Here is a 27835-nt window from a genome sequence, read left to right on the forward strand (position 1 = left end):
GCATTTCTGGGTCACTAGTGGTGGTTTATATAGTTCCTAGCACCACGGAACTCTGATCTCTACAGTTTGGCTCTTCCTTAGAATGGTAGTACAGAATTTAACTCTGCTATATGTTCTCTTCCTTCCATACTAGTCTTGCAGATAGAGAATTTTGTCTAGTTGAGAAATGCATAATGCAACCTTTACTTAATATCTACTTTAAAGAGGAACAGAGTTCCATTTTGCTGTGCAGATTAAATAGTAATTACTGTTTGGGTTTGTTTAAATTTAATTTTCATTTCTTTTCCAGCAATTGTTCCTGACATAGATGAAATTGCATCTCAGGCTGAAACCATGTTTGCTGGCAGGTATACTTTCTGAAGTTTTATCTTTCTCTGTGTATCTGCTTGTTCATGTTGATATTTCTCATGGACAATCTCTTTTTATTCTGTGCTTATTTTCGTACCCCTTTCTCTTAGTTTGAGTGTTTATTTCAGAAAAGACCTGGATTTCAAACAAGCAGACAGTCCAGTTGGTATGTTTGGACATGGGATTGGAAATTACTACCCTCTTAGTTCGAAGAGAGTTGGTAGAGAATTTTTGTCATGTTCCCAAAGGCAACTGGGGAAAGTTGTACAGGGGTTTTGGACTCAAACACACTAGTTATTTGTTTATCTTATAATGCCTCACATGGGTGCTTCTAAAGAAAGACCTTGTTCTGATGTACCTTATGGCTGTATCACGACATTTATTGTTTCAGTAAGTTACTGTTGACCCATAGTTTTTCTCCTAGATCAGATGACTTCTTGTCATTGCATCTTGTCTTTGAAGTGGTTTAGAAAGTTATGTCAACAATAATCTCTTTCATATGACTCCTCAAATCAACTGTGGACCACTTGCTATGATCTTCTGGACCACCAGAGGCCTGTAGATCACAAGTTATTCTTGCAGAGTTTTGGAAGTTATTTAATCTACCCTGTGAACAAAAAAAAAAAGCACAGAAAATATCCACACTGGAGTTACCACCATTATCACTATGTTGGTTATATCACTAAAAATAAATTCAATTTAGACAACAGTGTAGACATTAAAGTTTTTCTTGGAGAAGGGTCTGCAATATGAGTACTCTGATCTTTCCTCTCTGTCCCTTATGTTTTCTCAATTATTACTAGCACAAGCAATGCCTCCAGTCCTCTCCCTGAACTCCCATAATATAAACCAACACACAGCCCTTGGCATCTGCATCTTTAAAATGAACAGAGAGACTGAATGGTTTCTTGGAAACGTTATTTCTGCTTTGATATGTTAAGTGTAAATCTGCTTTCTGCTCTTCCAGTTTATGAATATGATACCAGAAATATAATGGTTTTGGCAATTCTTACTATCTTTTAGCTTATTTTTTTCTTAAGTTAAATTTTAATACCAGTTGAAAAGGGAAGGAGTGGAAAGGAAAGGGCCAGATTAATCTCCAATGAGATGCTGTTTACTTCAATTAATTTGGATTGGGGATGAGCTTGGCATAACTTACGCAACATGTAAATTAATGCTTTTGCGATTTTAATCACAGTATTTGGCATATTTTGATACATACTTACTTTCATTCTAAAGTCTCCATTCTGCTACAAGATTGGTGCAACAGCCTGTAACTGTAGGATTCTTTATAAAATATTGTTAAAATGATGTTTGTAGTTTCCATCCTGCAGTGTATTTGATTTGGTTTTAAGAACTCTGTCCAATGAGGATTGTGTGTACAGACATATTTATGCCAAAGGCTTCTCTTTTTTCATATTTAATTTACTTTATTTGGTCCTTTTTTTCTGACTTCTGTTGCAGAAAGGAGAAGAATGCGGTGCAGCTTGATGATGAAGGGGGCAGAACTTTTTTACGGGTCCTCATTCACCTCATCATGCATGACTACCCTCCTTTGCTCTCAGGTGCTCTGCACCTGCTATTTAAGCACTTCAGCCAGAGAGCTGAAGTTCTGCAAGCATTTAAACAGGTATGGATGGGCATAGTGTTGTTGCAGGATACTGACTGTGAGGACAGTCCTTCCGAAGGCTGTTTTACTTACGTAGATTGCTGTTTTGTAGCATGACAGTATTATTTCCTGTAGATTCAAATTCAGCAGAGATTTTTGTTAGAGTTGACCATATGTACTAGTTTATATTACAGTTGTGCACCCAGAAATAGTTATTTCTGGGATTGCATCTGTTACTGAGGACATAGATCTGTGGTGGCAGCAAGGACACATGCATCTTGGAACGAGACATAATGTAGTGATCCGTCAGAGACAGAGTTAGCGTCTCATGTTCTGCAGGCAGCATACAGGTGTTAGCAGTAAGAGTTTCCTGTCTTCAAGGCTACATAGGCTGGGTAGAAAGCTCTCTTGTTATTCATGTGATGTTTCTAGTGCTAATTCAGGTGTCTTTGCTCCACTGCATGGTACAGATGAACCCAAGTAACAGGAAGAGAGTAATAAAGCCAATCCTGTTTTCAGCTTTCATTCTTTCTGCTTGATAATGGTGCATGTGCAGGCTCCATGTGTCAGTGGATTAGGATGAAGAGATCTGATGATATGTGGCAGGATGACACAGAACATCTCTGTTGCGTAACCCCATATAACACGTGTTGATAAGACTAGCTGAAACTTATTTCAGGAATTTGATAGCATGTTTTCTCATTGTTATGTAAGATGTGGAGGTTTCTCTTGTTTAAAAACAGATGAATGATAAAGACCTGGAAAACTTTTGTTCAATGTTTTTTGCAGTGTAGCATGATGGCTTCCCAAAAGTTAAGCCACACTGGTTAGTTGCATGAATAGCTGTTTTTCCCAGGTAAGCAAGGACTGAGTAGATTAATGTGTGTAAAGGACAGTAAAGGTTAATATACAGATTAACAAAAAAGAAGTACAGAACATGGAATATGAATCTCTGTCGATGCACATTGTTCATAAATTCTGTAAATAACAGGGTTTTGCTAAACTAAGAGAGAGGATGATTAAAATTTTGTATCACAAAGGAAGTTAATATTTGTCTGCATGTAGTGATTTTTTAAAAAGGAACGTCCGTACCAGTGTTCTTTTCTGCCATGTGACTGTAGTGTTTTACATAAGTATGATTTCTTTAAAGTAAATCAATAAGCCCTATTAAGATTGTTGTTGGTTTTTTTTTTTTTGAATATTGTCTTCATTAATAGTCTTGGTACAGCAAAGAGCATTACAGAGAAAGGAAATGTGGAGATGATGCTAAATCAGTAACTAGAAATAACAGTGAAAAAACCCAGATAGTTTGAGCAGTGCAAAAAAAAAGTGGGATTAATCTTAGAGGCAGCCACTGAAATTACATAGCTCACAAAATGACTTTTGGGATCATGTTCAAACAAGGTTTTCTAAACTAGAGTATCAGTGTTAAAATCTGTTCTGTTTCGATATTTGATTATGGTTATATAGGTGATCATTGATGTTGCCAGCCATTCTTACATTTTCTTGGATATCCTGCTTCATTGTCATATCATCCTTTTTGATGAACCCGGGCTAAAAAGTCTGCTGTGTGTCATGTTTTCAGCTTCATATGGAAGATAATGTAAAGCACCTGAGAGGAGGGGTTAGAATGGAAATTGTCCAGCAAGTTACCCAGGCATAAGTGCTGGCACTGCTGCTGTAATAACTTTATAATTTTCTGTATTTCCAGGTTCAGTTGCTGGTGTCTAATCAAGATGTTGATAATTACAAGCAAATCAAGGCTGATCTTGATCAGCTACGTTTGACTGTAGAAAAATCAGAATTGTGGGTTGAGAAGAGCAGCAATTACGAGAGTGGAGAGGTGGGCGACAATCAAACCAAAGGGGGAGAAGAACCAATGGAGGTGGGTTTAAAGACTTTGTTTTTAGAATTTTTTCAATGTTGATAGGTAGTTTAATGAACAACTGAAAATCTGTGGTCTTGTTAGTCCAAAGCAGCAAAGTAAGAATATACAATGTTCTGGCTGAGTTTAGGAGTAGACAGAATAGGAAATAAAACTTCTTTTGTCAAGATATTAAATAGCTTTTCCTGCTGCTTTCAGTTACTTCTATGTCACAAGTTTCCTTTCTTGCTGTCTAGTGAACAAGCCACAGTGTGTGTCATGACTCTGTGGCCAAGGAAGTAATCTAGGGATTACTAGTCAGTTGTGTTGACTTGCTGGAAGAAAGGACAAGCAGACAGTATCTGTTCCTGCAACTAGGAGAGACAAGAACCATCAAACACATTTTTTTAAACGTCATGAGTAATTCTGTTCTCCACAAAGCAAAAGACTGACCTAGGAATATTGAGATTTTTGTAGGCAAACTAACATTTCAGTTTTTTGACTTGTCACACCACACTGTTGGGATGTAGAGATGTTTGAGAAGCTTTAGAACTTGAGTTTGGAACCACAAAAACTTGATATTTTTAATTATTTAATTGATTTAAAAAAAAAAAAAAGTTTTCCAGTGAAAGCTGAGGCCTTTCATTTGTGAAACCAGACTTTAAGTATCTTCATACTGGGAAGATCCAAGACTTCAAGCAGAATCCTAATTGCGTGAGACAATATTAAGTCCTACTCTTTTGCTGCTGTAACTTAGTTGAATTTAGTGGTGTTCGAGGGGAGGAATCTGGACTTTATGAGCCTAAGTATCACAGAATCACAGAATGGTAGGGGTTGGAAGGAACCTCTAGAGATCATCCAGTCCATCCCCCTACTAAAGCAGGTTCACCTACATCAGGTCACAGGAATATATCCAGGCAGGTTTTGAAAACATCCAGAGAAGGAGACTTCATAACCTACCAGGGCTCCCTCACCTGAACAGTGAAATAGTTTTTCCTCATATTCAGGTGGAACTTCCTATGTTCCAGCTTGTGCCCATTACCCCTTGTCGTGTCACTGGGCACTGCAGAGAAGAGACTCGTCCCATCCTCTTGGTCTTCTCCAGACTGAACAGCCCCAGGTCTTGCAGCCTTTCTTCAAGATGTCCTCAAGCATAGCTCTAGTAGGAAAGAAAATGTTGCTTTATGTATTTAATGAATGGAAAAGGTAATGAGGAAACAGGATACATAATAGCAGCACAACATTTACAACATTTTTTAAGCTATAATACATTTTAAAAGTGTAGTAAGATCCTTTGTATTCCTATGGCTAGCCCTGATAGCAAAGAAACTCCAGCGAGAAGGAGCAAAACAATGTGTTTGAAATAGAAGCAATACCAAAAATAATGTTTTCAGTGTTTTTTTTCCCATGGGGAATCTGTGGGTCTGTATGGATTAGCAGTGCTTCAGTAGATGCACAGTATGATCTCTGACAGATCTGAGAGTGTATTGTATCAGAACAGTAACATATAATCCGTACAACTGGTTAGATCATCTGGTGGTAATTCCATGAGAGCTAAGCCAGGTTACAATAGCTCAGAATCTTGTCCACTATTCTTTCCCCTCTTAAGTTATTCTTTAACACTCAGTAAATGTTTTTTTACCTGGCAAAACTACTTTAGATAGCGAATACTGTCTTTGATATTTTAAGTCAGATGTAAGAGGTGAGGTGCTGGTCATAATGTACAATGTGTGAAGCAGGTGTCTAGCTTCTAGCAGATCAACATCTCTGTGAGATCCCATGCTTCCTTGGAATGGATGCTGAGTATTCAGTACAAAGTTAGATGAACCGCTAGGTCTTTAGGGAGTATACTTAGTTTGCCCGTACTTAATTTTTCCCAAACAACATTAATGTGTGTGCAAGGGCTTCGATTACATTGCAGAACAGTCTTATGTTAAGACCAGATTTCTGTCTACACTAAGGCATATTGCAAGGCTGGTGTAAGAGTTTTAAAAAAATCAAGGGTTTTTTTTTTTTTCCCTTCGGCTTCTGAGTCTTTTGGGGTAATTGTTTCCAGCTTCCTCTCATATCTTGGGGGAGGCTAGAGACTTACATTTTAAAATTACTTTTTCAGTCATATGACTCCAGAAATAGGATTTGTAGGGAAAAAAAAAAATCATGATCTTTTAAATAAAGTATTCAGAGTTCTACATGGGAAAATAACAAATCTTACACGCAGGAACATCTTGATAGGAACTGGAGATCGGAATTCTAGGAAAAGGTGCCTGGAGTAACATCAGATATAAATTAGACACCATGTAGGATTAGGAGGAAATACTGAAATTGATACCACATAACTGAGACTTGCTTGACAAACAAAAAGCAGATAAAGTTTGGTAATATTTAGTAAGGACATTGTGAATCACAAGTCCATAGCCCATGGACTGTGGAAAGTGTGGTCTTTATTGTCCTTCAGAAACACAGATCTGAAGAGGAGAAACAGTCTCAATGAAATTACTTTCAAGAATAGCACACACTTGCTGGAATATAGTGCAGTGGCATGTATAGAGCTTCTCATCTTTGCCATCCATTGAGAAAGTCTGGTGAAGTTTCAAGTGGTATAATCTTGCAGCACCGTTAAGCACCTGGTGTTCATTTCATCTCCTCCTTTCCTGGTCTGTGCCAGTTTGATCTGGTTCTGCAGATGTGTAAACAAATATATCCTGCAACATCATATGTAGGTTCAAATTGTGAGCTGCAGTTTCTCAGAGTGCCCCTCATTCCCCTGGTAAGGAAATACAGCCTATGGAGGGCAAAACTGTGCCTGAGTGACACTTACCAGTGCCTTGCACAGCTGTCCTACTGAGATGAGTGCCTGTTTCAGTGGTGAGGAACTTCTTGGACTGAATTCTGGAATCTGGGTCTTGTTTGGAGGCTAGAAAGAAAGGATCCCCTAACACTGATGCGGGGTGATATCCTGGAGTATTAATGGAGGAACTAGTCTTTTTCAGAAAATACCATTTCCTAAAGGTGTACTACTGAGACGAGAACCTTTCTCAGTGCAATCTATATGACTCCTTGTACCCTATGGAAAAGTTTGACAGAGAATGTCTGTCATGCGGCATAATGAGGGAAGATATGCAACTGAGTGTCTCTGGCATCCCAGTGGTGTGATTATCTCCTGATAACTACATCCCTGGCATACTCTTATGGGTTCAATAAACAGGTTTTTATTTTGTTAAGATAAAGGCTAGATTCAGCAGTTTAATGCTGATAAACACTTCCAGAGAAGACATATAGTTCACATGGATTATAAAACTACATTGATTGAGGAAGAATGTAGATAAAAGTAACAGGTAAATTAATCTTGGTTAACCGACAGTCCCAGAACAGAGGAGGGTGGTTAATTATAGCAAAGAGCCTGAAATATCTTCCAAAGTATTGATTCAAACAGCTAGAGAGAAGGCAGTATGCATACAAACAATCCTAAACAAATAAAAGTTCTCTGTAGTTGCATAGATCAACATGACCATGCGGAACAGGGGAGCTGACAGGGTTATAAACTGCTTCCAAGGCCAAGTGGTGCAGCTGTTCTTGCCCCACTGGAAATTAGCACCAGGTGGGATTTATAGAACTCTTCATCTTCACCATCAGCTAAGAACGTTCAGAGAGAGGTTTCAAGAGATATGAACAATCAGATTGGTGTGCACATGTGTGTTTTAGCATAATGCTTTTCTCTAAAACCGTAGGAAGTTTGAGGACACAATGAAACTCAGAAGCACACCTGTTTGCTTACTGTGAGACAATCTCAAGATCTGCTCCATTTTTTTATGTATGCTTAATAATTTCAGGATCCAAAGTCCAATCTTTCACTTCTTTATGTTTCCAGCTAAGAAAGGTTTACTGTAGCTGTCAGCAGAAAAAAATAAAAAGCACTGCCAGTATTCTGACTGCCAGTATTTGTGTAGATATTCATTTGTGTTTGATTGAGATATGCATGGAAAGTTGTGTGTCTGTTGGCAGTTACTTGCTGACTTGATTTTTCGTATTCATCATATTTTAACTGGGGCTTTCTTAGAGCCAAGGCCCAGAGCATGCAGCATCATGACTGTTTGTCGCAGTTTAACATAAGGTTCTCATTTATTTTTAAATCCTTTTCCATATTATCCAGAGATAAGGATGGAAGCATCTCCTTCATGAGAGGAACACCTTTAATTTCTACGTGCTACTTGTTCCTCTATTGCTAAGAACGCCACTTTACTTACCTCAACGACAGATGTCATCTTAAGCTCTTTCCCAGGAGTTTTTAATGTTTACATACACAGACGTTGTAATCTTTCCAGCTGTTTTAGAGATTTGTGGAGCAAGTGGTGGCTACTGAAATATACTTGTGGTCCCTCTTCTAATGTTATCTCAGTTCCTTGGGAAGTCTAGTCTGTGATTTAGGGGGATCAGAAGCCTGAAGGCATAGAGTAATTACTTCAAATCATGTTGGAAATTTGAAACAAAGGGAGGACTTGAATGTGAATCTTTTCACTCACTGGACCAGTGGATAAAGAATAAATGAGTCTTTATTACTGATGTTATGTCTGTTCTCTATGAGCTGCTGTAAAACTTCTTCACTTGCTGTTATTAAATATAATTAGTTCATGCTGAGGAAATTGCAGTAGGTCTCCATTTGTTATCTGTTCTTTGTTACAGGAGTCAAATATTTTGAGTCCGATAGAAGATGGGACCAAAAAACCCCAGATAGACAGCAATAAAAGCAATAACTACAATATTGTTAAAGAGGTTGGTATATCTGCTAAGAAACTTACTTGACATATTTGTTTCATAAGTAGATTTAGCAATTATTTTGGAAGAATGTGTTTTTGATTGTTTTTGTGTGACATGACCGGTTCATTACACACTTGCATACTTATTTGTTTGTTTGTTTGTAGATATTGATTCGACTCAGCAAACTTTGTGTTCAGAATAAAAAATGTCGGAATCAACAGCAGCGGTTGCTGAAAAATATGGGCGCCCACTTGGTAGTCTTGGACCTTCTGCAGATACCCTATGAAAAGGTTATTCTCATGATTTTAGTAGTAAATAACTGGAACTCGATAAAGGGAAAGGTCTCAAGAAGCCAAAGAATCAGTGTGAATATTTTTTGTAAACTGAATTTAGTCACCTATGGTATAGACATGAAATGATGCCATGTTCTACTTTAAGAATAATGGGCTTGTGCCTAAGCTTAAATATGTCTGCCTGCATAGAACAGGTTTTATTGAGCACTTGATGTTTGCTGCCTCAGATACATGGATATCACTGTGCCATCATCCCATTCCTGAAATAAGCAAGCCTTAGATCTGCAGGCACTGCACAGTAGGAAGTATTGATTTAGTGGAACTCCCGGTAGGGTATCTAAATTCTGCATTTGGATACTGATAAGAGTGCTGTCATAGATACATAACATGGACAAAAAGCTTTCCAGGATCAAATCTGAAATAATTTCTTTGTTTCTGTCATGGAAGCTTCTAACCATGTTCCCCTTGCAAGTTTTTCAGAAGCTAATGTGATTTTGTACTGATTTAATGGCACTGAGCATACAAGTGAATGATCTAGATAGCTTTTTAAAGAGCATGTCTTTCTAGATCTTATAGGAAGCATTGAGAGGAGGTAGAACCTCTTCTGGACTATGTTTTCCTGTTACACACTAATTAATGCTATGATAGAGACACCTGAGTTCATCTGTCTTCAGTAAAATAGTGATTGTCCATATAGGTGTTTCATTGAATTATAGAATACTATATGGGAGGAATATAAAATGGAGATGGAACTAGAGATGTATTTGTGTGGGAGTTATGTATACATTTCTGTAGGTGTACACACACATGCACACATACATCTGTTTCTGTATGTAGCTATGTAAATGCCAAAGCTTTTCAAAAGCTTAAAATAATTTCAAGCTAGAGAGCTATTTTTGAAAATCAAGCCACTTGGCATTTTTTGAAGCTATGAAATGATAACCCTGCATGAGGAAATCTTTGAGTTTTTTCCCTTACTTGTGACTGCCTATGATCAAGCTGATTCAGAGTAAGGGACAGCCACTAATGGACTGAAGGAAACTAGATCAGTTGCTTTTGCCAGAGGGAGAATTCTGTCCCTATAAAAGCTAAGGAGTATTGGTTTGTTCCTGGTTGAATTCATGTTGTGTGGTTTTAACAAGTTTGTTTAGGTATGCCCAGATGATTTTGTCTTTGCTTTCTGCAGAGTGATGAAAAGATGAATGAAGTAATGAATCTAGCCCACACTTTTCTTCAGAATTTCTGTCGAGGAAATCCTCAGAATCAAGTTCTCCTCCACAAAAATCTCAATTTGTTCTTAACTCCAGGAGTAAGTATTTCATTTTAAGGAGAATACTATAACTGGAAGTAAATTTGGACTTGCTGAAAAATGACAGTGCTAAATAAATTAATTAAATTGTACTCTCTGCTTTTTCTGTCCTTGTCTTTTATCTCTTATTGCCTTCTCTTTTCTCCCCTGTCTCTTCTCCCTTATGTCTCTTTGTGCCATTGTTTTTAACATTTTAAAAGTGGAAAACATTATTACCTGTAGGATTTACCGGAAGCATCCATGAACATGTATCACATCGTTTTATTTAGCTCGACTCTGATTTTATTCATCCTAACTCACATAGAGATGGACTATATGTCAAGGTAGAAGATGCTGTGATTATGCTGTCATGAAGCGTGTGTGACGGTAGAATCAGAACCATAAGTTTGTGTTGATGCTTCCATTTGATCCAGCTAATCTAAAATTTGATCTTCTATTAAATCATTGTCTTCACAATAAACTTCTTTGTCGTGGTCCCTTTGTGTGTAACGGATGTAGTCATACAGAATGACATCTTGGTCAGTGTCACATTACTGAGCAAAACATGCTTTTATTAGAAAGAGAACATTTGCGTTGTAGAACCTCTGGCCTGTGTACATTAGGAAGCATTTGTTCTGTTGTTTTTTTAATGCTTTTTTGGGAAGTTAGTGAAAGGTGCTGAGCTGACTGCAGTGGGGACTAGTGCCCATAATCCATCCTAGCCGACACTGACACATAACTCAGGTGTCAACTATGAAGCCTACTTGCACTTGCATTTCTTCTCTTTTGAAGTTCAGCTTCTTATTATGCTTTTGTTCATACTCTGGAGCAAACTTGGTGTGGATTCCTTTCAGATGACTCTAAACAGAAGGGCATGCTCTGGGAGCACAACTGACCCTTGTGAGCCTTTAGTCCAAGGGACAAAACTAGAGCAAGTTTGAGGCAAAAGCCTCAAGAATGCATAAAGACTGGGTGCTGTGTCCTCAGCAGTGTCCCTCTGTTGCTACAGATCTATTCTTGTAGTGTGCTACTTGCTAATAGAAGCATAGCCTTAGGCTCCCTCTGTAGTTAATGTGAAAAGACGTGTCTTGGAGTGGTCAAACTACATGCACAATGAATTGCTTGCAGGAAATGTCTGCTTCTGTCGACCATAGAGGGAGCCAGAGGTAGCTAATCATCTAACTTGGTTGCCTCAATGCAAAGTTTGATGGTGAATGGGATGACTGTGGTCTTAGCTGTCTTGTATACCAAAGTCTCTACAGAGTGCTTTAGCAGTGTAGTATGTGTGTGTCTTCACCTTCCACACAGGCCCAGATTTTGTTTATGTCCACTCTAGGACCATTTTGTACTCACAGAAGAGTGTGAAGAAATCTCATAATAAATGAAAGCTGGGCCCTAAAGTCACTGCTTAATTCCTGGACTGGTGCACATTGGGCTTTTCCAGTGTCCCTTTACCAATGTGCTTTTCTCTAATCTAGAGTCTTGTAAACCTTTCAATCCCAAAACAAATCTGCTCTTGTTATATGGCTGTTTTGATTTTAATCTGTTTAGCTCCTGGAAGCTGAAACCATGCGGCACATCTTCATGAATAATTACCTGCTGTGTAATGAAATTAGTGAAAGGGTAGTGCAGCACTTTGTACACTGCATTGAGACCCATGGCCGTCACGTGGAGTACCTGCGTTTCCTCCAGACCATTGTGAAAGCAGATGGCAAATATGTGAAAAAATGCCAGGACATGGTAATGACAGAGGTAAGTGAAGGATTCATATGTTAATCACTCCTGTGATGTCTTTTTAACCCACTAGTACTTTGAGGTTGCATTTTGTGCTCATGATACCAATGGGATGTAATGGCGTCATTGCTTCAGAATTTTAAACGATTTCACAAATAATGAATATTTTAGCAGAATTTTTTGTGAGTTTAATCTAATTTTGTAAGGCCATCTGTATAACCACTAGAAAGAAAACAGGAGTGTTAGCATGGTGATAGAGAGATGTCTATTTGTAGATGATGTAGCATGGAAATCTGAGTTACATAAGCCTTCATTTTCCTGTACTGTAATTTAGGATCGCATTCATGCACCAGCAATGCTATACCGTTGGTTTTGCCATATAAGAGGGTTTTATCTCTATGGCTTTGTCTAAATAGTATTGTAGAAAATTTTTTAGCATATAACAATTCCAGGTAATAATTTCTGACTTTTTATCTTTTGTTTGAGACCACTTCTGTTAGAGTTAGTAGCGCTACTCTAGCTTTATCTAGATAGATTTGGAATCTGACCTAGTAAATTCTGTAGAGTGGTTTGTGGACAAATCTTTATGCCACTAAAGTTACTAGGAAAACACCTAATTGATTTCTCTGCCATTAGGATTTGGTATGTAGTGTGCGTGATAAATGAAATCTTCTACTTGCAGACACTTGTGCATTTAACTGTAATTATGCTAATAGTTCAATGAGAATAATAAGTGGATGAAGCTGAATACGGTGTAAAGTCCAGGTAGGATTAGAGTCCCGGGAACATTTTTCTTTACTCTACAAAGTGCTTTTTTTGAGTTTGTTTTTTGAAAGGAAATTTTCACAAAGAAAGTAGAGATAAGCTCTAGTTGTAATATGAACAAAACTAAGCACTGTTGAAATTTTGTTCCATGGCAACAAAAAGAATAAAGTCTAATTAAGAAAATAAAACTTCAGCCTACGTGGATAACATTTAATGGAATCCACCTCAACCTTTTCAGTTTGACTGAAGTGTTTTAACATACAATATCAATTGCAAGCCTTTGATTTACGTAATTCAAACACTACTTGTGCCTATGTGCTTTTAGACTTTTCTACTTCCAGCACAGCTTCCTGTAGATTTTTAGTTTCTCATCAAACAAAACTTTTAGATTTTTCTCAGTTTAAGTACATTTTGTTACTGACCTATAACAACACAAAGATAAATTGTCATATTACATTTTCAAGCTGACTGCATGATGAAAATCAAAATGAACTCAGCTGTGACATTTATATCATGAGTCTTGTAGGAATTTTCTGGGGGTACGGGGAGAAATTCTGTTTTGATGAAAGAAGGTAAGATGATCATCTGTTTTTTAAAAAATTTAGGAAAATACAAATAAGTAATTATAATTTGTTAGAAAAGGATGCTAATAATGAATCCAATATAAATGGAACACTATAGCCAAATGCTTGGAACTTGCCATGGAGTCAGGACAGTTTCTCAACAAACAACTGATTGTACTTTGTGACATTAAACAAGTGGTGTAACTTTTTCTGTATCTCCAAATGGGGAATGTAAATAATTTACCACAAAACAAGAAAGAGTATGAGTGTACATCGTGCCACAAGTACTCTTGTGTTTTCTTTTGCCCATGGGAAGTATATTGAAGCTTATTCCTGTTTACTGGGACTAAAGGATAAACTGATCATATTTACATTTCAGAAAATGCGTACAGATGGAGCACCATTGCGAAAGAGTACTTTCATGAAATACTTTAAATATTACCAATCTGGCTCATTCACTTCGTCTCATATCCTTGGTCCCCATGTCTGTAGGGTGTTAGTAATGATTTTTACCAACCCGAAAGGTTCTTTAGGACACTTTTTCTCATTACAAGTGTGCTTTTTACTAGTTCCTGGAAGAATAGTGTCTATCAGTGCAAACATTATTACGAAAGAGAAAGCAGAATTTACTTTTGAATCAGATCAATGTGGCAGCAGAGCTTTCTGTTATCTATAGTGTTCTGGACTGAAACATCATGGAGTGTCAACAGCTGCTCCGATACTGACCAAGCTTCATTATATCTCCATAAAGTTCTTAACTTGTTGAAAATATACTTTAGTGGAAGAAAATGCTGCTGGGATTTTTTTATGTCGGTTGTGGGTTTTTTTTTTCCTCAGCACTGATCTCATGATGCTTAGTGAGAACTTTGGCTGTCACTAGGTACTTCTCATCCTTTTCTGCTTTTAAAGGGAAATAATTTTCTCTGTTTGGATCACAAGTGCACATGCATTTCAGAAATCACATTTAAAAGTGGATATCTTGGGGAAAAGGGATGACATCTTCTCTCCTTGTGTTTACTATGATTACCTTGTCCTCCTTAACTCTTCTACTGTTGATGCAATGTCATCTGCTTCAGTTTGTGATTCTTCACATTCAGTACCTAGCAAACATTCCATACAGCATCATGTGTCACAAGTTCACTGACTTTGGTATTCCTTCATCGTTAATCAGCAATAGACACATGAGGGGCCAGTTTGATGTGATATGATAAAATATACAGCAATACTGGTACGGATTAGGTATGAGCGTAACTTTGAGGGAACCTGGAGAGTCCTCTTCTATCTTCTCTTTGTTAAAATGGAAAATAACTATGGGAACATGGTGAACAGCTTAACAGAAAGTGACAGATTATGTACCTTCCCAGAGGGCTTGGTGTGGATTTTTTTAATAATATTGTATGTGAAATGTCCAAAGCACATAGTATTTGAGACATCAGTGTTAAAAAGTTAGGTTGATTTTCCAACATTTTCAATACTGGAACTGTGGGGAATGAAATTAATGGTATCTGAGTCCCTGTACCATCTCCTTGCTCCTTACCAAGCACTTATCCCTTTAAAAACTTTTTTTTCTGTACTGTGAGTTGTCCAGAGAATGTATATTTTGAAAAATCATGAATAGAAACATTTCAGTAACCCAAAGATAAATGAGAAATAGGAATTGCAGAAAAGACTGCATTCACAATTGAGTCCACCTAATTGTCAAAGTAAAGACAAGCCAGAAATGGGGAAAAAACAATCAGAAAGGTTGTGAATTCAAAATTTGAAATGTTGAAACCCTGGAAAATGTAATGAAACGTTTCTTGACATTCCATTCTGGGTGACTGATTTTCATTTCTGCTCTTGCTGCTTTCCCATTTCTCAACAGCTCCACCAACCTTTATTTCTAGCCTTAAATTCAGTAACCTAAGATTTCATGTTGCACATAGACTTGGGTGTGTCAAGTGCCTTATTCACAAAATATGTATGACTGTTGTGCTGCCAAGATGTATTCTGTATTTGGAAGGGTTTACGTGGATTATTTTCACCCACATTGACAGTGCATTATGCCTAAAAGGAAAGCAACAGAAAGAGAACAAGGCTACTGTCCTGTCCCACCTTCACTTGAGCTCACAGAGCAGTGCTGGCAGTAGGTATATTCAGTGTAAGAGAGATTCAAAACTGGGTTACAGTAAAATGTTTCTGTGAAATCTGCAGAGATGGGGCTGCCAGCATCCACCTCTACTCTGGATCCTCTAGAGATAACCAATGCACCTGTAGCAAAATCAAATATTTATAATATACACCAGTTTTCTGTTAACTGGAAGGAAGTGCTGGCATGACATTGGCAGTGTCAAGAAATGCCTGTCAAATTTGCATAGGTTGGGAAGAATTGTCCTTTGCTTTTGATTCTGAACAAGGGCGCAGAGAAGGCTGGTTAAATTCTGGGTGAGCCACAGGCTTTTTTTGTGTGAGGCAGCATGGAAGATGTAACCTTTCTGCACTTCAAGTTTCCATCTATGAAACAGGAATAATAATGCAACCTGGCCTCACAATAGCAGGTAAGTGTAATTAATTAACTCCAAACAAACATTGAGATGGTAGGAGTAATAAGAACGGCATGTGGTCTTACTGTCAGAGCCTTACTGGCATACTGTCAGAGCTCTACAGAAATTAAACTTCAAATTCCCTTTGCAATATCTCACTCCTTGGTGAGTTATTGCAGGTTTGTACTTATGTAGATAAGAGCAGAGGTTTGCCTTGGATATTGTTTTGACATGTACATTTGGTAAGCTACATCAGAGTAATTAGGGTTTTTTTAGCTAGATAATCTTTGTGTACATACAGGTAGAACAAAATAAGAAATCAAGAAAAAAGTAGAATCATTTAGATTGGAAAAGATCTTTACAATCGCTGAGTCGAAAATGACTGCAGTGCAGGATGCTAAAACTTTGGGACATCTTTTTTTAGCTCATAAATGGCGGTGAGGATGTGTTGATATTCTACAACGATAGAGCATCATTTCCAGTCCTACTCCAAATGATGTGCTCAGAGCGAGACCGAGCAGATGAGAGTGGACCCTTAGTGTACCATGTCACTCTGGTGGAATTACTAGCAGCTTGTACAGAAGGAAAGAATGTATACACAGAGATCAAGTGCAATTCACTCCTGCCACTGGATGATATAGTGAGAGTAGTGACCCATGATGACTGCATACCTGAGGTAAGATTCACTGAATGAGGAAGCAGACTTGATATATTTTAGAAGGTAAGAAAACATTTTTGTGTTTATAACATGCTGACAGAAACCAGACTGGAAACAGGTGGCGTTTGTTGAGGTGAATGAGTGAGAAAGGATAGCCAATATTTTCTTAAATGGAAAATTCTGTATTGTCAGCTTTTTGGGACAGACAACTGGTTTCATTTTCATGGATTTGTCCAGCCACTATCAGAGTTTAATGTTCTGATAACTTCTGTCTGTAGCTATGAAGACTCAGTTGAGTGGTTTTTCAAGCTAACATTATGTTGCCACTCCTTGAATTTGTTGGAAATGATGGGTAACATTCTGGCCATTCTGAAGTCAGTGGGAATTGTTGGTAAAGTTTCATTTTATTAAACTGAACTGCAGTCCAGCAAATGTTTTTATTCACTGTATATTGAAGCCCAGTTCTGCAGCTATTACTGGAAATACTTCATTATGACTGTGGTACTTCAAGCTGATCAGAAGGCAAATGTTTGGTTACACCAAACCGGATGTAATCAGAAGAAATTCATAGTCTTTGCAAGGAGTTTGCTCTAGCCACATGTATTGATTGGATAGACATCTGCAGGCTATCTGGTGGAAAAAGTATAGCTCATATCAACAGACTTGGGATCCATGGGAGTAAAGAATCCCTCCATGCCATGAGAAAGTCCCCTTGTGATTGATTCTTTTCTTAAAAGGAAAAATGTTTGCTCTGCTCAAAAGTTCCTCCTAACACTAATTTCAACAGATGCTCATTTTAAAAAGCCCAAACAAATTAAGCCTAAAAGTCTGGCATGAGTTTTCTCCTGACAGCATTAAACATATGCAGCCATCTCCTCTCCTTTGACCATGACAAGAAATTTTCAGTGTATCTGTTTTCTGTTTAAATTTAATCTATACATTTCAGGTGCTGGATATCTGTTTTTATGGTGTGCACATGCAGACTTGTAATGCAGGAGAGTATCACTGAAGGCTTGTTAAACTTTGTGCTGTTATGGCTTCAGTTGCAGAGCAGCACAACATTTGTGTTCCATTTAGGTCTGACTTACCTGTCCTGCTGCATTAGAATTGGGGGAATATAGGAATTGTAGTCCCAGCTCTGCTAAAGACTACTTTTTTTTTTTTTTTCAATTATGTATATATTTGGCAAGCCTGTCACAAGACATCAACCAACCGCAGTCAACTGGCAAGTGCAGGAGTGTCCTGCATTTTGACAGCTCCTAGCTTTGGAACCAGACCCTTGAGCCTAATATACTTAAAGATCAGGTTTATTATTGATTTGTTTGGTGATGATTTTGTCATTAGAGTAAAAATGTTTGCAAAACTTTTCAGTTTTTCTTCATGTGATCTTTCAGTAAGTACTTTGTTGCCTTTGTTGCTCAGCTTCTCCTTAAATTTCAGAACTGAACATATACATTATTACCCTTACTAGTGTTAGTACTTGAAGGATCATCTTTATTGTTCAGTGCTTTTGCAAATAGAAAATGTCATGTTAATGTTTTTTACTGTTCTATTTCATAGTGCTTGTGTTTTTGCTGTTCCTGCAGGTGAAAATTGCCTATGTTAATTTTGTTAACCACTGTTATGTGGACACTGAAGTGGAAATGAAAGAAATCTATGCCAGTAACCATATTTGGAAGTTATTTGAGAACTTCCTTGTTGATATGGCAAGGGTAAGCTTCATAAGACATTAAGTATTACCATATAGTCATGAGTGGCAACTTCTTTTAGTGAACTTCTTTTATTAACTGTTTTTTTTTTTTTTTCAAAGACAGTAGAATAAGTGTGGGTTTATAAAAAAACAAACAGTAATTTTTGTGTTATCATCATTTAACCTGCTGATTAGTAACAGCCATCTCTTTTTAAAAAGGCATCTTGGAACCTGTGTTTCTTCCTCTTTTCTTCCAGAAAAATAAATTGTACAGCTTTGAGAGTCTGTGTATGTCTTCTGAGAGCATGTGTTACATGACATTATGGTGCTGACTAAAAACAAAACCCACATCTGTAATCTTCTTGCTTTACTCTGTTAGTACAGCGAGGATCATAGATCAAGAAGTTCTTTGATTCATCTTCTGTCTTTAATGTCACTTTGGCCTGCTTTTGTCTTTATTCTACCATCGCTAAATTCTCACTGCTGATGTGAAAGGCAGATGCAGAGCTATGGTCTTTCAGAATACTAATTTTTATATAAAGTATAGGCTGCAAGGTGATGAGGCACAGTTAATACCATAGGCATTCAGTTACTGTGGACCCTAGTGAACTTCATGGTATCATTACTTGTTGAATTAAGTCAGTAGCTGAATTAAGCTTCAGTTGCCTGGTATTTTGAGGGAGAAAATGAGGGACGTCTTATGACTTGCAGAAGGATAAATACAATAGTAGAGCCAGGAGAAGCTACTGTTACATAATGATTACAGCTTACATTACATATCCTTTTCTAGAAGGTTAATGCTTCTTTTAAGAGCTTAATATTAATGTCAAGTAATGGACTGTTCAAGAAGTAGAGCTGCAGGTTTTTGGTGGCTGGTTGACTGTGTTTGATCCTTGATGCTAGACAGTATTTTGGAGATGTTATAGAGTATGTTGTAATAGTGCATGCCTATCTTTTTGTAGTCCACGGTTCATTGTGTTTTATATCCTTAAGTTTTCACTCCCTATGCTCTTCATTTTGTTGAAATAACGAAGAAAACGTAAAAGAATCTCAGTTCAGTCCTGCAGTGGACACTTACCCCCAAAGTAATTAGTATGCCACAAAATAGTTTCTTCGCAACTTATTAGGAGAAAATACCATGAATTAAGGCCTAAGGATGAATGAGTGTAAAGACTTGTTCTGTACGATAGACAGTGGGATCTGTTCATTTCTCTGTGAACAGAAGACTAATAACTATTTGAGGGTTTTTCTGTTTTGTTTTTCTTTCCTGGGGACAGGTTAAGAGAGGGATGTTTATGCTCTCTATTTTTGGTGGTAGTCATTTTCAGCAGTAATGAGACCTTTACAAACCCTCTTTTCTCGCTTTTTGTCTTGACTCCGTTGTTGTGTTCCACAGTGAAAGCCCTTCCAGACAAACAAAGCTCACATGAAAACTGAAAAAGATCAACAACTTCTAGGAGGGGTATTCTGATTTTTAACCTTGCTGATTTTACCCCAAGAGGTATTCTCTCTTGTTTAATTGGCTTTCTGGATTGCCCTTTTCTGATATGTCCTGGCCCTGACCCTCCAAACAGACTACCCTCCCTTGCCCTTGAATGTGACCAATTTCTTTGCCCTTAGGCTAGAAGCAGACATGTAGAGAGAGGGTTCTGTCCACAGTTCCCTTCATGAGCCCGGAGACTAACTGCACTGTGCCAAATGATGTAGAGTTGTCCTGATTTTAGTGATCACTGAGCTTGTTTTCACGAACTACCTTTCTTGTAAGAGAAATTAGACTCCAGATCTTCACTGGTGAAGAGTGAGTGTATTATTAATGCTGTTTTTTTTGTGTGTGTGCTGTTTGCACAGAATGGGGAATTTGCTCTCCTGTAAAACCGTCAGGGCAGGTGTCTTAATTAGTCCTTTTAATTTCCCTGTTAATGGCTAAAACAGCGTGTCAGAAGTGCTCTGGCCTACCATGCACTTTAGCCAGACCCTTGTGAGTAGCCATATCTTACAGGTTATTGAATGTATTTGTTCAGGTTTGGTTTTCTGGGGCCCAGGCAGAGCACATGTGTTATAAATACATCAGTGTTATGTAGCTGTCAGGACAGTTATAATGCTGTCAGCCTTGTGAAAGATATTACAATAGCTTTCAAAGCATTTAGAAAAAGAGCCCTTTGATCCTCTGTGTTCCAGTGAGCTAAAAGAGATGCTTTTGCGTGGGGGAAGGGAAATGCTTTTCTTTCAGCTGCCACAAATGCCTGTCAGTAGGTGAGTTTGAGAGTTTTGAGTCTGAGTCTGTTATTAGAGAGCCCTAAGGTGAAAGATGGGGAGAGTGTTATCCTCAGGTTGGATTCCTCTCTTTGTTATTAAAAAAAAAAAAAAGTACCCAATTTTTTTTACAGTTTCTGGATTCAGGAAGGAAATTGTCACTCTCTTTCAACAACATGATACGTTGCAAAGCAGGCATGAGGCAGATTCATGTATAAATTCAGTTCGCTGAAAGCAGCCGTGGTTTCAAAGACACCCTGTTTCTACACTTTCTGCCAACCTACTTTCTCTCGTGTATGACTTCAAGCCTTGCACTAAGCAAAGTGGGCGCTGCTGAAGGAAAGGCTTCCCTTTCTTGCATGTGACCCAGCATGTAAGGGAGCAGCTGTAGTCTGGGCAGGATTAAAGGAAGAGGCAGGATCTGACAGCTGTAAAGTCATCCTGACTTTCTCTGCAGAAATTTACAAGTGTTATTCATGTGAGTTTTGGTCTCAAAGCCTCTTAAGGGATTTGTAAACACTGCTTTCTCAAACGTTGTATCCATTTCATGCATTTTTCTTCCATGAGGAAACATCTTTCAGTCCCCACAGGGCAGAGGGAGAAGAACAAATGAGAGGATTTCCAAATTCCTTCTGTGCTGAGAATTTTTCAGACTGGTGTTGGTGCAGAGTGGCGTCCCTACATATGGCCTCACTTCTTAGACAAACGAAGGGGAAAGCTTGAAAGCGTTTTGTAATTTACTTTTGGTGATATCTGAATTCACAGCTCCCTGTCTTCCCATTGGGATCACAAGTGCTGAGCCTAAGAGCTACCAGTGTCAGCCAAAACTAACATGAAGATTAATTAAAAGCAGAACTTTGAGAGGTTTTTACTTCTACAATTTTTGAAAAAATAAAAAGTTTTGATTATTGACTGAATCTGTTACCTCTGTGAGGATGGGATGGGGTTGTAGTGTCATACTTTTCCCAAAACTGAAGGAAAGAAGAGTTTGCAGTTTCAGTTTATCCACTGTTGCTTCTCTGACAAAAATATTTCCTGTCCGGAGGTGATAAAAAATGTACTATGTGGGGACATGACTTATCTATCTGACATGTTTTAGAAAAGTAGACAAACAAAGCTCCTCAAGATGCCTCATTTTTGTAGGTCTCAAGTTATCTTTGGTTATTCCTCTGCCTACCATATGACAACACTTGTGTGTTACACTCCAAATGTTTTTGTGAGCTGCGTCTTCCCCTGAACACTGGATGTTGTGTCAATGGCCTTCGTTATAACACTCCTGGTGAAATTGCTGTCTTGTTGTGTCCAAGTGTGGCAGTGTCAATGTGTAATTAGAGAGCATGTTTGCCTTGTCTGAGATTCAGGTTCTGTGGATTATCCTTCTGCTTCTGTCACCAACTTTTTTCTTAAGCAAGTCACTCGGCTTCTCTGGACTTCAGCTCCCCATACATAAAGCAATGTAATGGTATGTACCACTCAGGTTCACGATTTTGTGTCAGTTGCTCAGATGGTAATGAGAAGGCTATTGCAGTAGTCAATATATAAAATAAATTCTGCTTTTGTATAGATTCTCTAGGACATTACAGTAGTCTGTGGCTTGCACAGGTGAAAGAGAGCAGCTTTGCCTTTCATTTCTCATTAAACACGACTAGAACTGCATATTTAAAGGCAGTTGAAGATCCAGTGTGACTATAGTCTATCCTCCTTATTTGTGCAGTCTTGTCTTTCTCAAGCTGTTTGGCTCTCTGTAGACTTGTTTTAGTTCTATTTACATTGATTAATGTGCAAAATAAACAGGACTCTGTATAGATATTAAAAAATGTTGAAAAGAGAGAAAGAAATACTGAAGGATGCAGTCCACTACAGTAGTTTAAATGTGACGTCTTTATGCAGTAACAAACTTTTAGTGTTATACCAAAGGGTGTCTTCAGGAATCTTTTGTACAAATCTTTCCATATCCTCCCACCATTTAATCATCCTTCTGTGCTCCAGGGTTGTCCCAGTATCATCCATTCTCCTCTTTCATTGTCTTCAGTTTGTCTTTTGTATTTTCCCCTTGTGGCTTTACTAAGTAATGCTGCTTGTCTTACAGTTTGCAGTCCTGGAGGCTGTTGGTATTCACTATACTATTTCCTTTCCTTTTCTTTTTTTAAAACATTCTTCCTACAAATGAGTTTCACTTTTGCCACCCATTTGGGGTGATTGATTGTGGATAGAAGTTAAATGTTACGTGAAATCTTTCTAACGTAAGATGTTTGTGTCTCCTCTGTCTCTAAAGCCTCTTCCAACTAGCCCCACAATGGGAGGAAAGGCCCATTATCTTCTTGAATCTATCTAAATGTGTGACCTGCAATGTGCTGATGTAGGGAGATCTTTTTTTCATGGTGTGGCAAAGAATAGACAGACAACCAGAAAGTCTCAAAGCGAATGGTATTCAAAAGTCAGGGTGGACCTCCAAGAAGAAAGATAAGCCATCACAAATGCCGCTTGAATTCTGAGATAGTTACTCTGGTAGATTTTGTATAAAAAGAATTTGGTTTTGTATTAAGAAATATTACATGTCTTGTAATAAATACAAAATATTAAAGCTTGCTTATTTGAAAGAACTAAATCTCATTGTTTCCTCCTTCTTCCCTCTAGGTTTGTAACTCAACGACAGATCGTAAACATGCAGACACATCTCTGGAGAAATATGTCACTGAGCCTGTAATGAACATTGTGAGTGGCTTCTTCAATTCGCCATTTTCAGATAACAGTACCAGCCTCCAGGTAAGGAAAAGAGACATAGACAAATATGTAATTCAGACCATTAATGAGATAGCCTTCTGCTACCCAGATAAGAATGCTGTGTCTTTACGTCCTCCTTTAATTTTTCTGTCCCCTCTCATGCCACTGGCTAGCAGCTTAATTCCTCTTTAAAGCACTTTCTCTTAATTTTTATCACTTACAACTCTGAAACAGTAGAGAGCTTGATGTGGTTAAATTTACTCTCGGCTCTTCTGAATTCATTGGAAGGAGGTGTTCTTGCAGAAAAATGCCCTATATTTGTATTTCTATGATAAAAATACCGTGTCCTATGACAAAAGGGACGTACCCAAGAACTGGGAAGACTCCTCGGTCCTTCTGCTCTTTGCAGAAGAGCATTGCTTGATATTGGTGGTAATCTGAGGAAAAATTGTATGATTTAGCCTTTTTAGAGATGCAGCATTGATTTCTGTTCCCTCCAGTCCTGAACAGCAAAGAGAATTTAATGGAGTTTTAACTTGAGTCTACAAGCTTAAAAACCCCTTGTGTGTGGTTTACATTGTGTCAGATCCTAGGGCAGTTGTGAATAGATACTAAAAGGTAAAATTCCATGCTTATCTTTTTTGTTTTCAGACACACCAGCCTGTTTTCATTCAGCTGCTGCAGTCTGCTTTTAGAATTTACAACTGTACCTGGCCAAACCCAACGCAGAAAGCCTCGGTGGAGTCATGTATCAAGACTTTGGCTGAAGTGGGTAGGTGCCAGGTTTTACTTTCATTGTTGTTTTCTGTGGTTTAAGATCAGACTTGACTTGAGGTTGAACAGTTTTTAATTTGACTCTACCATCCTGAAATTGTGACAGGGATGATTTCAGAAACCTTAGATTTTATGGTTAAATTCTTCCTCCCTTTATAACCCATTCAAATCTATCCCATCAAATAGGGTTGTTAGGTGAAACCTGTAAGTCAGATGAAGTTGCTAAGTGAGCAATGATTGAACTTTACCTCAAGCAAGTTATGATATTGAAACACAGCATAAGCTATGAGAAAACCTGGGCGTTTCTAGTAAGCAACTGTACATTGGAGAACACTCATCAGTTTTTCCCATCAGTTCCTGGGAGATGCATTCATTATTGTCTGTCATGGTCTTGTCTGTCAGGGAACTGGGGATGGAAGCCAGAATTATGCCGCTCCATAGCTTCTCTGCTTACTCCTCACCATCAGGCCCACTCATTTACTACTGTTACATAGTCAGCCCTGTTGGGAATATTGCCTTGTGCTGGCACCAAGACTAAATTAATTCATCAGGGCAGATAATAAGTTACATGCTTTCAGGTAAGTTCAAATACCATCTTAGAGTGGGAGATTTATCCTAAAATAAAGATTGTTTCCCAGTACATACCGAAGTTAAATTTCTGTGGATACAATTTTGAAGTCTTCTGCCATGACAGGAAAAAAGAATTATTCAATATCGTTTCTACAAGTCAGCTGTTCTGATTACCTGTAGACTATGTTTTGCTCAGCATGAATGAAAACTAAGTAGAGGCAGATATATAGAAAGTGGCTAAATTTGATTGTCGATGCAATTTTTAAAAAGTTCTAATAAATAATGATGAAACAGTAAGAGAAGATCTCTTAACCATCTGCAGCATCTGTCGCATTGTAACCGTCATCTCTAAATTTCGATTTTGGAATCGCTTTACAGGAATCTTGTTTAACATTTTAACCAAAACATCTCATTAACTTTTTGTGTGAATGAGAACACGCAGTTACCTAAAAACTTAGCAAACTTCAGTTGTTTTATTTGTTGTGCAAATGAGTTAATTATGGATTCCTCTGGCAAGAGAACTTTGGAAGTTGAAGGCATTTTATTTCCTTTATGCTACAGCTACTACAATCTCAGAACTTTAGCCCTACAAATCCTTGTTTGTGTGCTTAATGCTTAAATCCCTGCTCTTCTCTGGCAGATCTGGAAAGAGTCATCAATAAATTGCCTCCTATGGGAGTCTGAGGAAAAGAGGAGGAAGTAGGGCAGGTGAGAGTATTTTTGAGACCAAGGATGACCTGGGTGTGTTTCTAGACAGCTCGGTGTATTCATTTCTGAAGAGCTACACCTAAAATCAAATCCTAGCTCAGATGACTTGCTGTATTATCTCACCAAGATGAGGGTGTTTGGAGACACCTGGGCATAGTGCTGAGACAGTGAAGCTGAACTCATTCTCACAGCAGCCTGACAGGGAAACATAAGTTGAAATGGGTCAACTTAAGAGGCTGACAGATCCAGCTTCTTGACCAGGTGCAGCAGCATGTGAAAGGGCTAGTGTTTTTTGGTAGGTACTCTTCTGTGTACCTCTTGTTCCTGGGGGAACCAAGACAAAAGTCTGAATGCAAGGCATGGCTGATGTCTGGAGTTTTCTTCAGATATGTGACTACGTTCCTTGTTTGGTGAATTGCATTTCTACCTCCACCACAGTATTTTCTTTTATTCTTTTTTCTGGTTTATGTAGATGATTTACAGTTGGTTTGATTTTTTTGTTGATTTTTTTTTTGTAAGTGTGCTCTTGTGCTGTCCTGTGGATCTGGCCTTCTTGCTACTCTGGTTTAGCACCATGGGACCTCAGTCATGCTTTGGGCTCTCCCAGGCACGACAGAGAGGAGCTGAGCTGCTGGTGAAGGCCATCACCCCATGTCCTTCTCTGGGACTTCCCTGCAGGTGCTGCAGTGCAGGGAGCCTCAGAGCTGCCCCCTGAAAGCATATGTGAGGATGCTCATTGGCATTTGACTTGTCAGTGTTGTCATAACTGTTTAAGGATTTGTCACTAATGCCAATATTGAGCATGGCAAAATTGCCTTGTGTTGTGTTAGCAAATTGCCACATGTTTTTATTTGATGTTTTATTTTGGGAGTACAGAAAGGGAGTGAGTAAGGGAACAGGTGTGAGGGATTTCCCCAAGGAACAAGGTAGCAGAGATTTTAACAAACACCCCTGTGCAAAAGCTTGGCTGGCTAGTGGAGATTTTAACCACTGGTGATACTCTGTATTTTTAGGCATGATGCCAGACATGTCTTGCCTGGGCTAATTGACTAGGCCTGGTCTGCCCTGCTGAAAACTTTGGAAAGAGTGCCCCAGCTGGGGATACCAGAGGCTTTTAATATTGAGACCCTTTTGTGATAACAGTACAGGCCTGGTGCCATTCTCTATTGGATGTTCCACTGCACAAAATGGCGCTTCTCTTTGAGAAGGCAAAGGTTTCTTCCATAGTACAAACAGGGCAGCCTTTATTCCTCTTGCTGGCTGTGTATGTGGACTAAGTTTGGATTTTGCCTATGCATCTCTGAGCACCCGTCTGCCTTTTTTTTTTCCTTTTTGACTGGAGAGTCTGATAGCTTTAATGTTAGGGCCTTCATGCTTCACAGCAGGGTTTAAAAAAAAAATCCTCTGGAAAGATTTTGCCTTGGATCAGAGAGAGAGAGTATTGGACAGATTTACAGCAGAGACCAAAGACTTTTGATAGAAAATAAAGTAGTATAGCATTGAAAGAACAAACATGATTTTTTGGTGTATGTTGTAGTCCTGGATTTAGAAATGAATCTCACGAGGAAGAAGGATCATACACAGATTTCCCAGGATATCAAAGATCCATATAATAATACACTTTTAAAAGACCCATTTCAGAGCAAGTTTAAGCAACATATATTCTGCTCAGTGCTTACTAGTTTGTTGCTGGCAGGTAGATGTAAGTATTGCCTCAAGAGCTTAAGATCATTACATCTGTCTTCTTATGAGCGCTGTAAGAATGTGCATTATCTTCCAGGTCAACAAAAGGATATGTTGCAGAAGCTAATTTCTTATAACCCTGGAACTTCAACTCCACTTGACCACTAGGGAAAACCTTCATAAGCTTTTCAAGCTTCACTTGCTGGTTTGTCTCCAGGCAGTTGTCTGCCTCCAGTTCAGCAAGAGGCATAGAAACATTCTCTTCTGAAGCAGACCCTCTGTGGCTGAGATGTGTAGCACACAGATATCAACGTGTGTCCTGGTTTAGGCCCATCAGGGAACAAAGACCACGATTAGCCTCAAGTACCGAAGAGGCTGAGAATTGCTCGAGGGCAGGGAGGGCTTAATTGCCGCTTAAGGTCCAGGACAAAACAGACCAGGCTACTCGGTTTGGGGAAGAAAACAGAAAATAATTTAATGCAACATCAACTAAAACATACCCACAAAAACCCAAAACATAACCAAAACGAAACAACACAGAGGAATACGTCAATGAAGAGTCCAACCAGCCTTTTTAAGAACACCTTCCCGCCACACCTCCCCTCTTCCCGGGCTCAGAGCCCTGATCCCGGGGTTTTTACCTTGCCCCTCCCTGAACGGTTCGGGGGGGGGGGGCAGGCAGTGGAGGTCTCAGTCAGTCTGCTCCCAATAGCTTCTGCCATCTGTCCCTCCTCAGGACGGGCCAACTCCACACCAGTCCTCCCTGCGAGTCCGTGGGGTAACTCTCACACATGGCAGCCCTGCACGGGCTGCTCCGACGTGCACCCATTCCAAAGGCTGCAGCTCCTCTCTGCCTCTCGTGTGGGGCTGCTCTGCGGCGTGCAGGCTCTCCAACACGGCCTGGGCCATGGCCGTCTCCCCACACAGTCCCTTGCCCGTCCGGGCTCACTCACATGGAGCTGCTGGTGGCTCTCAGTCCTGCCACGGATCTCCACAGGTTTCAGGGGCACAGCTTGCATTCTCGCCACGGCTTG

At 38.8% G+C, this 27835-nt stretch overlaps 1 protein-coding gene across 5 annotated transcripts in view; it reads left to right on the plus strand.

The window, feature by feature from the left end:
• Window positions 1–27835, plus strand: part of ITPR2 (inositol 1,4,5-trisphosphate receptor type 2) — a 262685-nt gene that overhangs the window by 104368 nt on the left and 130482 nt on the right. For all 5 annotated transcript variants that reach the window (XM_062008731.1, XM_062008738.1, XM_062008748.1 and 2 more), the window contains 11 exons: window positions 290–347; window positions 1813–1978; window positions 3669–3842; window positions 8502–8591; window positions 8741–8866; window positions 10056–10178; window positions 11709–11909; window positions 16166–16417; window positions 17986–18111; window positions 22980–23108; window positions 23718–23838. In XM_062008731.1, the coding sequence (XP_061864715.1) occupies window positions 290–347; window positions 1813–1978; window positions 3669–3842; window positions 8502–8591; window positions 8741–8866; window positions 10056–10178; window positions 11709–11909; window positions 16166–16417; window positions 17986–18111; window positions 22980–23108; window positions 23718–23838 (1566 nt within the window). The remainder of the gene's footprint in view (window positions 1–289; window positions 348–1812; window positions 1979–3668; window positions 3843–8501; window positions 8592–8740; window positions 8867–10055; window positions 10179–11708; window positions 11910–16165; window positions 16418–17985; window positions 18112–22979; window positions 23109–23717; window positions 23839–27835) is intronic.

The sequence above is a fragment of the Colius striatus genome, chromosome 1, assembly GCF_028858725.1.
Source record: "Colius striatus isolate bColStr4 chromosome 1, bColStr4.1.hap1, whole genome shotgun sequence".
Classification (NCBI taxonomy): Eukaryota; Metazoa; Chordata; class Aves; order Coliiformes; family Coliidae; genus Colius; species Colius striatus.